General features: G+C 40.4%; 1 protein-coding gene across 1 annotated transcript in view; it reads left to right on the top strand.

The window, feature by feature from the left end:
- The window catches only part of CC2D2B (coiled-coil and C2 domain containing 2B), a 99,416-nt gene extending 83,231 nt beyond the window's left edge, over positions 1–16,185 (top strand). The window contains 7 exon segments of the mRNA XM_036828981.1: positions 772–861; positions 3,469–3,582; positions 5,612–5,746; positions 6,143–6,265; positions 11,026–11,084; positions 12,917–13,094; positions 14,982–16,185. Of these exon segments, the coding sequence (XP_036684876.1) occupies positions 772–861; positions 3,469–3,582; positions 5,612–5,746; positions 6,143–6,265; positions 11,026–11,084; positions 12,917–13,094; positions 14,982–15,170 (888 nt within the window). The 3' untranslated portion in view covers positions 15,171–16,185.
- Positions 16,186–16,504: the final 319 nt, after the last annotated feature.

Below are 16,504 nucleotides of genomic sequence, written 5' to 3'. Positions count from 1 at the left end.
GCTCTCAGATTTCTTTCAAGGACAATCTTTGCCTTTTTAAAAAAGCATAAATCCTAGCTCCTTTGCTTCTCAAGGATTGTGAACCATGTTTAATTAATTGCATGAAGTCAGAAACATGACCAGTGTAGGAAGTCATAATAGTGCATACATAAATGGTAGCTATTGTAAATCAGTGAAAATTTTGGTGAACTTTCTGTGTTAGCTCATTGTTTATTTGTATTCCTTTCTTCTTTCCTACTCTAGTCCGAGTCCTTATCTCCAGCCCTATAGGGGGAACAATCCACAATAGAACTTCTGTTGTTGGAAAAAGTAGGCTGTACCAATAACTTCTTGCTGCAGCAACTTATAACTAGTTTTTATTAATAAAAATATTTCTGATAGATTTTGAACCTAAAAGTAAATCAAACTTTTGCTATTCTTCAACATCTTTTTTCATTTTTTAAACAGTTATACTTTAAAGTATACATGTAATGTATCATGTTTAAATTTTTTATTTATTACAATGAAATGTAATGGTTAACATGCATGCTCTGAAGTCATGCTAACTTGGGCCCATTCCCAGAGACCCATATATTGTGTTAGTGTGTGACCCTGAGCAAGTTATCTTAGCACTCTAAGCTTGTTTCTTCTTTTGTAAAATAAAATTAATAATAGTGTGTACTTCATAGGCTTGTAGGATACACTAAATGTGATGACAGTGCATGTAAAGCACTGTGCTTGGTGATAGGCATATAGTATGCTCTCAATAAATGTTAGTTAATATTATTTTAGGACCTCGTTGCTCGCTTTGTATCTTTGATTCCTATTATGCCTGATGCACTGGATGAAAATGATGGTTTTGATATGTGGATGACATCAGAGGTAACAAATTACATTTTATAATTTAAATGTATAGTATTTCTTACTTGCTTTTCTTTTAAAGAAAACTTTTAAAAAATATTATGCACTTATGTAGTAATTTGCCTCGTGCAATTTGAAGGCATTTGATAATTTAATACATCATTTTCAGCTCTATAACAACCCATAAAAATAATTCTTAGAGACCAAAATTCTTATTCAACAGTTTAAGTAGCTCATAATATTTAGATTCAACAGGAATTCCAGGAGTACAATATTATGACATTCTCCAGAGAGAAACATGGCTTGTTCACTACAGAGGTGGTCAGACCCTGAAGTCTAGCAGAAATACCACCACTTCCCAGAAGCTTGCCCCAGTTTCCCCACATCTGAATGAAGAGCTTGTATAGCAGTGCTCTTGCTTGGCACTTGGATTAAAATTGTCTTTAGACTGGTTGCCAAGTAAAATACAGGCCCCATGCAATATTTGGGACATATTTATACCAAAAAACTACTTGTTTATCTGAAATTCAAATTGAACTAGGCATCCTATTCCCCACCCACCCCCACCGCAAGTGTGGCAGCCCTAATTAGAACACATTTTCCATTCCATCTTAAACTATATTTAGTTGCTTATATACTGGCCCTATACCCACACACTGTACATATACATCCCAAGTTTAATCTTCTTGAATGATAAGGAAGATTTGATTCTTATTTATTTTTATATTCGTCACTTGTACATACTTTAAATTTAGCAAGTATTCAATATTTTTAATGGAAAATACCAGCATGATGGGAGCCTAAGAGAAGGACACTTTCCATCTGGAACTGATAGTCCTGGCACTTATCTAGAATGTTTTAGAGGTTAGATTTTGAGCAGAAATGGACTTAGGGGGCACAGGACTAACTTAGTAGGTCAGCTACCCTGCCTTCTGCTAAGTGGGAATAAGGGAGATACAAGCACGTGGTTTGTTTCAGGATCCAGTGATTCAAATCTGGTAAAACTCAAAGAGGTGTCAGTTAACTCTAGACTCTTCTTAGACTCTTCAAACTAATCAGAATGTGTTCAGGGGTATTATGATCCTGCAGAACATTGAAAGATAGCCTCTAAAGTAGCTAAAAATAACCATAAAATAACCATTCAGGCAAATACTAGTGCTCCCGAGTGCCCTCCAATCCAAACAATACCCATAATCAACAGGTTACCACAGTCATAGGCTTCCTCTTGGCTAATGTCTTCCCATTGACATGAACTGTTTGGACTTGGGATACCCATGAGTGAATAACTAATTAGATTGTCACAAGACAAAAAGAGTTATTTCTCCTACCCAACAAACAGTCTTGGAGTCAAACAAACCTTGGTTCAAATCCTACTTCAACCATCTGATAGCTGTGTGACCTAAGATAAGTTATTTAGCTTCTTTGGACCTCAGTTTCCTCATCTGTGTCATACAGGGGTTTTGAAAGGATAGGCACCTGGAATGCAGTATGTTAGTTACCTGCTCTCATCCATTCCCCCCTTCTCTTACGAAATCCAATCAGGGGAACCTCCTTGGCCTGACATTGAAGACTACTCATAATCTGCTCTTCATTCTCCTGTTCACACACATCTTTCAGAAGAGCCACGTTACCGTCCTCCCTAGCCTCCATCCCTCACCATCACATTCAGCCGGTGTGTACTGACGTGGCCATATCAGTTGTTAAAACATTGAAATGCTTCCAGCCTGGTAAATAGTCACTCCAAGAGCTCCCTGAGCGCCCCCTCCCCAAGCTCCCTGACCACCACAGCCCTGTCTCTGGGACTAATGTAATGGAAGCACATGTGCAGTCTAAATGGTGCAGCCGCTACTCAGCAATAACACATCATTGCCATATGAACATTTGGGCCTGTATATTTTATTAGATCCTTTGATTTTTCAAGCCAGAAATCCAGAGTTTTATATGAGATCTTCCAATTTTTAAAAGCATTTCGGGGCCAAACGAAACACACCTATCAACTAGAACTAGGTTACAGACCACTGGTCTGCCACCTCTGCTGTGCTTTTTCTCTCCTGCTACCACTGCTTTACTAGGCACCCTGTATTTGATTACACCCAGCCCAACTGTTCAGGTCTTTCACTTAAAGAAGTTTCCATCACTCTTTCTGATTGGGCTCCAACTCAGATCTCTTCCTCTCTTTCAGTTGAGAGCACTATATTGGTACAGGACAGAGTGTAGCTCCATTGACCAAAGGATCCCTTCCTCCAAAAACACTATGTGATTTCCCGTCAGGTGAAGTTCCTTAAAATATCAGCCAATATATCCCTGTTTTCCCAGGGTATTTGTCTCAAACAAAAATGCCCCATTTTGGAGGATAAAATTATTGGGTCACTTACACAGTATCCACATTAATTATCCCATGGTAAAGATGACCCTTATGTTCCAAGTTAATGTTCTCTCTTTCTAATGCCCGAGTGTTTTAACAGGCAAAGGGTGCTGGAGCTTTCGACTTTGCAGTCATCTTAGTAACCTGGCAAGAATGTGTGTGTGAGGGTTTGGAGGGACTCTAAATATGTTGGATGCTTGCATTACTCAACTTTCTCTCCTCCCTTCCTTTTCTGTGTCCTTGTTGCTTTTGTTTTGCCTTAGCGCTGCATCAGTTTGGCTATTGGAAATAAGGAGGAGCATGCCATACTTCTCTGTAATTTCTTCCTGTATTTTGGAAAGAAAGCTTTGATCCTCCTAGGAACCTCGATGTTGGAAGTAAGTGTTGGACTTAATATTTAAATAGTGTAAACAAAACTAATTAGCTTTTAGCTGCAAGTTTAAAAGACTTCAACCCCAAGTTTCCTTCTTTTCACAAGCTAATTAGGAAATATCCTAGGCGAACAATTATTTACTTAGGAGGATAATGTTCGTTCATGAAAATTTCTACAATGTAAAGAATAACTTCCTTTTGGTTTTCTTCTTCGTAAAGTAGTACAGGTAATAGTGCTACTTCATGGAGCTACTAAAAATATTAAATTACATAGTAAGTATATGGCACTGGGAACAGCACCTGGTTTATGTGGAAAATGCTCAATAAATGGTGGTGGTAGGTGATGTAGTAATAGTTACAGTGGTAGTTATAGTGGTTGTTAACCATCACCACCACCATCATCTTTATGTGTCCCTAACACTATATTTTAAGATCCTTAAGAAGTACTTCTTCCCGTTTTCCACTGCTCAATTTTTTATTGTGGGCCAGAAATTTATGTTAACCTACCTGAAATTTTTACAACTTAATTATATACACCTGCATTTAAACCTACAGAAGGCTGTATTCTTTTGGACTGTTTCTATTTCTACTATGAATATCTTGATAAGTGTCAAAAAACTTCCAGTCTTGTTTTATGGTTTTTGTCATGATCATTTATTTCTCTGTATTCCCTTAATTTCCCCATATGATCCCCCTGCTGTAGTTTTGAGTGCCACTAGATGGCAGTAAACAGTCAACAATATGTCAACAAACACTTTTACAGTTTTACCTCTGAGTCAACACTAGGTGGCAGCACTCATCTGTGCGTTTCATCTCTGCTACCGGTTGAGGTGAAGCCTCTTTACCGTAAAGAAGATGAGCACAGTGCTAAAGAGCAGGAGCTTTGGAGTTCGGGAAACCAGGCTACACAGCACAGTGTTGAGAGTATAGATTTGGAGGTCAAAGAGGATTTTAAAACCCAGCGATGACGTTTACTAACTGTACGATCTCAGCCTTATTTCTCTGAGCCTCACTTATCTCCTCCCCGAAAAGGAGTAATTCCATCTACTGTTACCCTAGACAAGCTCTTAACCTCTTATTCTTCATGTGAAAGATGGGCATGATAATCATCCCTACCTCACAGAATTTGGAATTCATGTGAGAAGATTAGTGTGAGTGCTGAGTACAGTACCTGGGGTATAGAAATACTCAATAAATGTTAAATAGACATTATTGTTGTTACCTGAAATTTTTATTCTTTGCTAAGTAAGAAAGGTTTATGCTTCAAAAGTATGTGCAGAGCAAAATAACAACATAATGACTACTTTTATTCCTCAGGTGCTTTCCTGTATAATTTCTCTCTGGCCTCTAACTCTGTATCTTGTTCACAAAATTAATTTTATGGCTTTTCAACTTCACTTGGCTTTTCAGAGCCTTAGGCAAAATTCCATTCCCTAACTCTGCACGGTGTTCACCCTTGGTCTCCAAGTATATTCTACATAAAGCAGGGCTAATCCATATAGCACCTTTGTGTGAATTACACAAAAGCGCCCCTACCTCAAAACCCTTTAGTACTAGCTATTGGGAATTGGTCATAATATACTGATTTTGTTAGGACAACCAATTTTATTGCTGTGAGGGTACACCCTTCAGGACCATACGTGGCAGCACTAGCTCAAAATTTCTCTCATTTGAATCCAACCTGAGGATTTCAGTTGCTTTGGTTTTATCCTTTCCAAAAAAATTGTAAAGGTCCTAAAAAAGGCTTTTAAAAATCAGAGATACCAGGGAGTTCCCTTGTGGTCTAGTGGCTAGGATTCTGGGCTCTCACTGCCGTGGCCCGGGTTCAATCCCTGGTCAGGGAACTGAGATCCCGCAAGCTGTGCGGCAAGGCAAATAAATAAATAATACAGGAATAAAGAATAACTAAGGTAACTGGCAATATTGTCTATTAAAAAATCAGAGATATCATATGCTTACGCTATAATTTCCACATACAAAAATGAGTTAAATCAATCATCCACCAAAAATGACTTTAACTCTTTCTTCGTACAGGGGCATGTGGCTTATGTATTAACGCCAGAAACTGATGAATATTTGCTTTGGAATCCATTAACTGGGCAATGTCATAAGCAGTTTGACCCATTTTGTCCCTTACAAAGTGTAGATTGCTTGTTTGATGGTGAAAATGTAAGTATATGGCGGGGGTGGGGGGTGGTGGTGGATCTTGAGTTATCTCCTCAAGAGTTAAACCTGTGGTTCTCTACACTGACCATGTATTAGAATCATGTGGGAACTTTGAAGAAGCTATAGATGTTCAGCTAGAGTCCCTGGGGTGTAGGGCCAGGGGAATCTTTTCTCCCCAAGTCTCCTTGACGTGATTCTGCAGTGCCTCCGAGGTTGAGAACCAGCGAGCAGTCTAGTGTGCACACACCCCTGGAATCTCTGTACCTTCTGCCTCAGAACCATCCTTGGCTTCTGCCACTTCACTGGGGAGTAGGACTGTAAAATTTTGCTCCGTCCTAACCCACTATGGGCTTAGTACTCCTGTGGGCCTCTACTGATTTTATGTTGTTGTATTAATAGGTCTGGTTTAATATTCAGCAAAATAATTCACCAAGGGCTGTATATTTTGACTATTCAAAGGAAAGTTTCTGGAAACAGTTGCTTCCAAAAAATTATCAAGGGACGAAAGCACAAAGCATACAGGTAAATTATACTTTTCAAGGTGTGTCTCTATGAAAGTTACCATTGGTTCTAATCTTAGGAATTGTGACAGCTTTTATTATGTTTATACAGCTGATTGCTTATTGAATTATTTGGCAGTATTAATAAAGCCTAGTTTTCTCTGCCATCCAGCCTGAGTTTGGGCTATTGTGATCCTTTTTCTCTACTTGCAGAAAAGAGGAATTGAGAAGAAGGTATCATCTTAATTGTGAATTTAGGTTTTAAAATAAAATTTTTAAAATGTTCATCATGAAACATAAAAAATAATGTCAAGATGGTATAATAAGTTCTGACTTTGACCTAGCCCTTCTACTACATATCCATAACAATGATAAAGTATAAAAATTGAAAAACAGAAGGCTTATCGGGGCTCCAAACCATGATTGTTATCTCATGGAATAGAAACAGGACAGAAACACTAGCAGTGAGTGGGGCCCAAAGAGGATGGCACCAAGGTCTGAAAATGCTTCATGAAATCCAGAGAAGCAGAGCCAGTCTCACTTTTTGAAGCCAGCGACTGTGTTGCGGCTCCCCTACTTTGCTACTCTTGGGAGAAGATGGAAAAGAAAAGCAGCAGACTCACTGCCTGGGGCTCAGGAGGTAAGAGACCAAAGTACAGAGCTGAGAATCAGGAACCAACCTAATCACCAGATGGCTTGTCCAGGGGATCTATGATGTACTCGCTAGTGCTTTGGGAAGGCACCCAAATTCCATTTCAACAGCTGTTTCTGGATTGAGAGCCATGGTATGGCAGTGTGCAGGCAATTGCAAAATTCAGAAAACTAGGAGCTATGACCCAGAGGAAGAAAGAGAGGGGGGATGAGAAAAAGGACAATGGAAAAATAGGAAGAAGACAATTCACAGAAGCAGAAACTCTAGGGCTAAACGTCACTCATAATGAGGGAAATGCAATTTAAAACAATAAAACACTATTTCACCTGTAGAAGATTGGCAAAACTTTTTAAAAAGTGTGATCACATCTAGTATTGGCAAAAAGGCAGAGAAATGGTGGGAGTGTGAATTGCTATAAACACTTTAGAAAGCAATATGGTAAGGTTGGTAAAGCTGAAGAAACTCAGCCTTTGATCCACCAGTTCATCTTCTAAGTATATGCCCTAGAGATACACGCACAGGGAGACAAGTACACGATGGTCATTACTGAATTGCTTAAAATAGCAAAAAATAAATAAATAAGTAAAAGGAAACAATTCATCAACCAGAAAATGGGCACATGAGTTATGAATACTCATACTATAAAATATTCTATACAGCAGTAAAAAAAAGAATATATGAAACTAATTTACTATAGTTCTCAACTTGGCTATACATGCATTATATCAGAATCTCTGAGGGAAGAGCCCACGCATTGGTATTACTTAAAGCTCCCCAGGTGATCCCACATGCAGCCAAGGGTGAGAACTACTGACCTAGAGCCATTGTTATCAACATGAATGAATATAAAAAATGTAATGTTAAGCAAAGTAAAGAAGATGTGCAATGACACACTTATATGAAGTTTGAAAAATATATGTTGTTTACATATATAGAGATATATAGTGATAGTGTAAAAGCTTGCATGGGAATCATAAACACCAAATTTAGGGTGAAGTTTACCTTTGGAAAGAGGAAAAAAAAGAATGATATCAGGGAGCAGTATACAGAGTACTTCAAATCTATCTGTAATGTTTTACATCTTTAAAAAAAACCTAAAACAAGTATGGAAGAATGCAAAGATTAGATATAGCTTGGTGGTACGTATGTTGGGTGGATGTTCATTACATTTTTCTCAGTGCTTTATCTGAGAATGTTTGACATAGTTCATAATATCAAAAAGAAGGAATGGTGGTTGTGGGGAGAAAAATCAAACAGTATCAAAGTGTATAAAGTGAAGAGTTTCTCTCCTCTTCAACATCTTTTTCCCACTTTCTAAGAAATAGCCACTGTTGGTAGCCTCTTGTGCATCCTTCTGAACATTCTCCTTGCAGAGGTTTGCAAAGTCATTATAAGGAAGGGGAAATGTGCTTATCTCTCTTGAGCAAACCACATTTATGGCATCCACAGACCTTGCTTGTTTTTCCCATCCCAAAGTTGTGACCAAAGTATTGCTGCCTCATAGGGGGAGAATGATATATTTAGAGTTGAGGTTTTTTGTTTCTATTAATCATTCTCTTATTAATTCAGGTAATGCTTATTGAGTGCTGCAGCGGGCCAGCACTGTTTTAGGTATAGGTACCACAAGGAAAAAGACATGTCTCAGTGCTCTTGGAGCTTGTGTTCTAGAGGAGGAAACAGAAGGAAACGGGCACTTGCTGTACAGAGCGATAAATGCTATTATAGAAGAAATGAATGTGCTTTTGGGAGCACTCAGCAGGAGACCTGAGGTGAAGGGGAGTTGCAGGGGCTTCCTGGGGAAAAAACTGATGACTAGCAGAGTGAAGAAGGGTGAGCGGGAGCTGGTCTAGGTGAAAATTAAGGAGGAGAATGGTCCCAGCACAGAGCGGGAACAGCAGGCATGAGGACCTGCAGTGGCAAGCAGATGTCTGTCAAGGAGCTGAAAGGCCAGCTTGGCTGCTGCCCGGGAGTGAGCAGAGGACAATCGGAAGCCAACATCACCAAGGCAAGGGCTGCCATAATCAAAGTTGTACTTTTAAAAGCCACTAAACCCTTTGTCAAGTTGAATATATAAATATAAAACTCATAGTTGCATTTGACTTGTATCCCTACTGATTTCTTTCCTGTGGGTTAATGGCCCTTGATCTTCTGCCTTGTCGCACACATACCGGAATAAACCACTATCTGTGGTGAACACTGTTGTTTTTTTTTTCTTAATCACAATTGAGAACACAAATTTGAGTGTGTATGGGTATTCAGAGATGGAGTTAACAGGGAAATCCTCTCGAAGTTTTAAAGGATGTGAATTCCCTGAAAGGGGCCTTTGCCTGAAAAGAAAATAGACTAACAGTCCATAAATTTATCAAGTCAACATAACCCAGGCCTCTTTTTCAGGCCTGAAAGTGGCCTAACTAATCCATAAGAGTTGCCAGGATAGGGGTGCAGGGGATTGTTTTGGAGGGGCAGACAGTGGTTGGTGACAGCAATCAGGGAATTCAGTTTACCTGTCCTGTCTGTGATAGTTGGTGGCCCCTGTAAGATGATGCTGGCGTTTATGCTTCCCTTTCTCCAGTATCTCTCGTCTCCTGCCGTGTTCACTGTGGGGAAATTCACTGTGCTTGAGCCTATGCTCTAATCTAGTGGTTCTCCAACCACAGCAGGCACCAGAACCTTCTGGAGGGCTTGTGGAAAAATGGATTGCTGGGCCTTACCCTCAGAGTTTCTGAATCACTGGGTCTGAGGCTGCTGGTCTGGGGGCCACATTTTGGGAGCCACTGGCTTAGATCATCACCTGACAGACTGAGCCTCCTCAAATCACTGCTGAAATTTTCTAAGACCTAGAGGCCTAGTAAATGTTTCCTTCTTGTCGTACAACCCTCATTCCACTCATGAGGGGGAAACATCTGTCCGTGTCTCTATAGCTCCTCTATTTCTCAGCTCAGAAATATCCAAAGTAAAAACCGTCCAAACCCAACCCCTCACTCTTGTCTATATGAGCCCTGCAGGGAGGGGGGAGGAACGGGTTAGGTAGCAGGGAGGGGGTTGGAGAAGTCCTCTCCTCCTCCCAGAAAATCCTGCTCAGGGGGCAACATGGGGAAACATGGGAGAGCATTGCTCTCTGCTGTTGCTGGGGTGCCTGGAGCAAAGGCTTGGAGACGGGGAGATTGAAATGGACTCTGCGTGTATGTGCAAGTGTGTGCACATGCGTACATGCAAACACAGAGACCTGACTCCCGCCTGCTGAAAGGAACAAATAATCAAAGAAGGAAGACGATACACCATGTTACAAGAGTAATAATAACAATAGTATCTGATCTTTGTTGAGCAGTATGTGCCAGGCTTCACATGTATTACTTTATTTTAAAATCTTTGCAGGATCCCAGGGAAGTAGGTACTGTTATTGTCCCTCTTTAAAAGAGGTGGTAACTGAGACTCACAGAGGTTAAGTGACTTCACCAAGGTCACAGTTAATAAGTGGAAGATACCAGTGCAGCTTCCAAGATTATCTGGTAGAATCAATAAGCATGTCAAATGCTTGTTTGAATAAACAGATGGGGATAGCAGATCTGTCTTCTTCTGTCGTGAAAAATATCTTTTGTAAATCCATTCTCCCTTCCATGCCCTGGTGAAGTAGTATTAAAATCAAAGGGAGGGCTTCCCTGGTGGCGCAGTGGTTGAGAATCTGTCTGCCAATGCAGGGGACACAGGTTCGAGCCCTGGTCTGGGAAGATCCCACATGCCACGGAGCAACTGGGCCCGTGAGCCACAATTACTGAGCCTGCGCGTCTGGAGCCTGTGCTCCGCAACAAGAGGGGCCGCGATAGTGAGAGGCCCGCGCACCGCGATGAAGAGTGGCCCCCGCTCGCCACAACTAGAGAAAGCCCTCGCACAGAAACGAAGACCCAACACAGCTAAAAATAAATAAATAAATAAATTTATTAAAAAAAAAAAAAAAAAAAATCAAAGGGAACACTGTGATCTGTGTTACCTTTGTGCCTCTACTATTGAGTGTTTTTGCCACATGAGACTGGTTTAAGTTCGCCCTCATTATAATCAGCACTCCAAGGGGCGACTGACGTAAAGATGGTCTCCCTAGAATCTTTTCTAACTTTCAGTTTTCTGTATTTCAGCCTGAAGAAATAATTTATTCTGATACTAATAAAAGCATGGTAGAAGATCTAAAGAACAGGTATGATCTTTATTTATATATTATGATTATCATGTTTTCTCTCTAATCTCTCATTCAGCCACCCTTCAGTCCTCTAACCCAGTCTCTCAAAATACCCATTAGATTCAGCAACAGAAGCATGAAATGGAGATTATAATAGTTACTTCCACTGAGTCATCTGTCTCTTGGTGCATGCATCAAAAATCAGCCCCTCTGCTATCCACGGCACTCCTTGAAAAAACATGCCAAGTTAAATATGGTTGCATCTGGAAAACATTGTGGGCTGCTGTTAGGAAGTTCTCAACACAGACACCTGTTGAGCCGTACAGTAATAATAATGCAGTAGCGAACACTTCTTGCAAGGACAGGAAGGTAAATGGCCCACAACTTGGTGTGTGGTAAAAACAGCCAAGCTGGGTGGCAGCAACATCACCACTGTCCCTCATAGGCACCCCTCCCCCTCCCCCCACCACACACACACACACACACACACACACACACACGTCCGGAGGAGTTGTTGAGTCAAGCCCAAAGGGTCACAGTCTTGCAGCAGACCTCACTCCTACTCCAGATGTGTCAGAAGCTTCTAGATCTGACTACCTCCAGTGACTCATGCTGACACAGCAGGCTGGCATGTAAGCCGCTACCAACTAATTGAAACAGAATATGACAAAAGTCATTTTGCCACTCCCTTTTCTCACTAGCACACAACTCTCACCTCTTATTCCCCTCCTTCTTCCCCAACTCTTAACAATAAAAGGAAGAAAAGCACTAGGAAAATGGTCCCCAACTTCTGGTTTTCATCAGAAATTGCTTCTAGAACTATTTTAAAATATAGGTGCCAGAGTCCAAGACCAGACCTGTTGAATCACTATCTGGAAGATAGTGAAATATTTTGATAAAGTCCTACAGGTGATTCTGGCGTATAGCCGTGACTGAGACTCTCTGCAAACTCGAAACCACTTACTTACTTTATAGACTCAGCCAAGAGGAGAGGCCCAGCAGCTTCTTCTGTAGCACACAATGATTCTGCCCAGAGGAGAAGCTTCCATCAACCAACTCACACTGTGCTCCACTTTCTCCCCTCCCCGAAAGAGTTCCTCAGCAGGCACAGTTTTAGAGGCGGCATAGGTAGGCAAAACTCCCTGCCCTTGTGGAGCATCCATTCTGGTAGGGGAAACTGCTCATCACACCGATCAGTCCAGGGCTTCATTTCCTCCCAGTTCTGCTTGCTGAATTAACTGATCCAGTTACCCCATTCCTGCTAACATTATCCCAGACCAGATATCTGAATTTTTATAAAGGCATTTCTTGGAAACACAATGTCTTATGTCAAAGGAGGGTCTTGGAGAATAGGAATGCCAACCCAGTAATCAGATTGTAGGCAAATCACACCCAGTAGGCAGCTGCCTACATACGGGTAACTGGAAAAAAGATGTGCCTTTGAGAGCTAATTGCTGGCTACCCCAGGAAGCGTCTTGCTTTCTCAAGCCAAGCAAGAGCCTGCTCTCGCCTGGACTTGACTAATGCGAATGATGGCAGATATCCCTAGCCATAGAGGTCTGGTTTTCTCCTAATCAAAAAAGTATCATTCTCTAGTGAGAGGCCCGCGCACCGCGATGAAGAGTGGCCCCCGCTTGCCACAACTGGAGAAAGCCCTCGCACAGAAATGAAGACCCAACACAGCCATAAATAAATAAATAAATAAATAAATAAATAAATAAAAATTTAAAATGAATATCTGCTTATAAAAAAAAAAGTATCATACTCGAGAAAAAGTGACAAAACTTTTTTCACATTTATTTAAATGAGTTGTAATTTATCATAAAATAATCTTTGCATTCTTACCTTAGGATTGAAAGAACTCTGAAATATAAAATAATGGAATGGCGACCTAAACAGCCAACACGTTGGAATAGACAATGTACTTTCATTTTAAGACAAATCCTTCCTAAGTTAGAGCTTGGCACCGGAAACTTTGTTTCATCTGAAGACGAGAGTGAATTTGAAAGACTGCTACAATTTTATTGGGTGTGTATATGATTTAATGCATTAATGTCATTTGTTTTATCTATGTTATTAATTGCCAGATGATACTAATCTTAAATATCCCTGAAATGCCTTTTATCTTGATCTTAGGTGATACATGCTATGCCATTAAAATGCATTTACTTATAGACTGAGAAATTTCAAATGTAGTGAGTAACTAGTACCATGACCAGATTGCATGACATTTTCTTGGAATCAGTTTTTTAATGTATAAACCACAAACTTTGGAAAGAGATACCCAAAAGGAAACCACCTGCAACTAAGAAACTAAAAAATGATTTCTAGATGGTAGTAATAGAATGGATTCCATGTCCTTGCTTCTGGGCAAGAGGACTACAGGCAAGCTTTAATATCTTCTACATGCAAATTATTCTCAAATTTATACATCCAGCCTGGACTTCTGACCTCCTCTTGTATATTCACCAGCACATTTGACATCATCCTGGATGGTAGAAAGGCATTTCAAACTCAGTTAAGTCCATAATCAAACATGGTGGGCATCTGGTGTATTGTTAGGGTCCTTCTTTTCTTCCCCTATGATATCCTTAGTTCTGGAATCCTCTCACCTCCTTTTCCCTATGAATTGTTCCAGTGGGTTTTTGGAAGCCCCAGCCTCCCAAGAGTGATATTCCTTCCCCCTACTATCCCATAGACTAGAAGATGTCTCCTCAGGAAACCCTGTAAGAGAAGAAAGGAAGGAATCTGTTGGGAGTTTATACTCAGGATGCCAGGGAGGGATCTGCAGGCACTATTCATTCATGAATAGGGAGGAAGTTGTTTTGTTTTGCTTTCTTTTTAATAGAATTAGGGGGTAAAGAGATAAGCAAAGCATAGTTAAGTATAAGCCAAGGTTTAAAACTTGGAGTTCCTTTGTAAAATTATCTGCTATTTAATAACACACATTCATAAACCTAGACCGAATCCTGCAGCTTGGGTTCAAATCCTGGCTCAACCACTCATTAACTTTGACCAGATTACCTAACTTCTCTATACCTTCTACCCCACTGCTCAAGATAAACAAGGATAAAAAGAGTTACCTGCTTTGTGGTTGTGGTGAGGATTAAGTGAGCTGCTTAACCACAGCACCCAGCACTTAATAAATGCTAACTATAATTTGTATCCTATGTGGCAGCCATTGTGCTAGACACTTGGGGTTATGACAGTAAACAAGACAGATACAATCTTGAGCATTCACAGAGACTGTGGGCTAGTTAGAGAAATAGACCAGAAAATGAGTAATTGCAGTATATTTTATTAAGTAAGCTAGGAAAGGACAGTGTCCTATGCAACCACAAGAGAAGAGCACATCAACAGATTTAAAGATCAGGAAAAGCCTCCCGAAGTAAGCAAACTAAGTCTTGAAAGAAGCTAATGATTGTCCTTTGTATATTCTTAAATAGATACTTTTACATGGGACCATGTTCCATATCCTTTAATCCTGCCATATAGTTATCAATAAATATAAACTGAATCAATGTTAAATAACTTCTTCCAAAATGCTCCCTTAAATCTGTCACTTATAGGATCAAGGTTTCCTTGTTGGCAGTTTGCTATTCCAGAAAGGGTGCAAATATGTGGAATGTTAAGTGTGCAGGCTCTGGCATTAGACAGACCTGGTTCTGCTCCTCTCTCTGTAAAGTGGGGATTATAACAAAGCCTACCTCATAGGGTTGTTTGAGGATTAAATATGTATGTGAAGTATTCAGCATTGTGCCTAGAACATAATAAGCACCCATGAAATGATAACTATTATTATTATTTTATGACTTCCATTTCTTTGAGGCTTCTGTAATCTCTTTGCATACAGTAATTCTCCATCACCTACGTGACTGTAATGTGGTTTTACGTGTTATTCTGTCATTTGTCTAGGTTGCAGGATTTCCTATCCAGATGCCATACACTGATGTACAGTCAGTTATTGATGCTGTGTATCAAACTGGAATTCATTCCTCTGAATTTCCACAGACAGAATTTGCTCTAGCTGTGTATATTCACCCCTACCCAAACAACATATTATCTGTTTGGGTCTATTTGGCTTCATTAGCTCGATATCAGTGAAAAGGAATAAGGGAAAAGGAAAAGATTGTACATAGGCCCCCAACCAGAAGCCAAACTTTTCTAGTACTTGGGATTTTCCTATTTATCCTCAAATCCAGACAAGTGTGAGCCCAGTTTTTGGTTCACTTATAGAGTTGGGCACAAGACTCACTCCCTGAGTCTTTGAGGACAAGCGTAAATGACCTCCTCACCGGAGACCTCGTCAGGGAGGACACTTTGGGAAGTCTGGCGCCTTGGATTGCCGTCTACGGTAGGTCTTATTCTGGGAAAGAAGCAATTCTGGCTTCTCTCTGAGCCAGTGTTACTCAAATTGGGGGCCCCACACCACCTCCATCAAAATCACCTGGAAAGCCTTATTGAAAATGCAGAATCCCACATCCCACCCAGGACCTACTGAATCGGGATCTCTGGGAGTGCAGCTCCAGAACCTACATTATTTTAAACAAACTCCCCAGGTAATTCTCTTGACCAGTTAAGAGTGAGAACCCTGCCTTATAGAGTGTTGTCTTTACTGAAGTGAGGCTAGTACATTTGATGCTGGTTCTGATGGAATTCCAGGCAGAAGTTATTCAAATAGAAACCCAAGGTCATTGCTTCTCATGAGATAAAAGATTATTTCACTGGTTAAGAATAAGAGGGAAATATGCCATGTTGGGTTGAGGACAGCTTCTGGGGGCTTCTCAAAAATTTTCTCTTTAGATGCTACTGACCTGAAGTCATTTCATCTCCAAGTATTTGGAAGGGACTCCCAGGAAACACTACCTAAATGCTTTCCTGATTCTGTGAGAAAGGGAGAAAACGGTCTTACCAGATCTCAGAGCTCCTTTTTTTCTTATTGAGCAGCCCCCCATTCTGCCTCTGGCACTTTTCTGCTGCTCTTCTTTCATAACGGTGGCCCCAAGGAGACCCATCTAGGGCCTCAAGAAAGAGTGGATAGGTATCTAAGTAGGAAACACTGTACTTTCTTGTATTTGATTGTTCTGTGCTTCATTGAGAAGAGTATTCATACAGTTTATTTAAATGTTACATAACAACTTATTTTTTTTTAATCAGAAGATACAGATTTCCAAAGGTTTTGTATGATGAGAGCAGTTTTATATGAAGTAAAAGTAAGAAAAAGAAAATTCACTTCTCCCACTGTGGTAGCACTGGGGCTTCTTGAGTCACTCCCACAAGCAGAGAGCAGAGACCCCAAATTCATCCTCAGGGAACCCTCAATCTGTATCCCCTCCCCCAATATACCTGCATAGGTTGATGCCAGAGAAGACCTCATTTATTTGCAGGGTGTTAGTCTCGGACCAAACTCAAGAGTACTAGAAGAGTAGAAGGAGTGG

The sequence above is a fragment of the Balaenoptera musculus genome, chromosome 16, assembly GCF_009873245.2.
Source record: "Balaenoptera musculus isolate JJ_BM4_2016_0621 chromosome 16, mBalMus1.pri.v3, whole genome shotgun sequence".
Lineage (NCBI taxonomy): Eukaryota > Metazoa > Chordata > Mammalia > Artiodactyla > Balaenopteridae > Balaenoptera > Balaenoptera musculus.
This window is presented reverse-complemented; position numbering and strand designations above follow the sequence as displayed.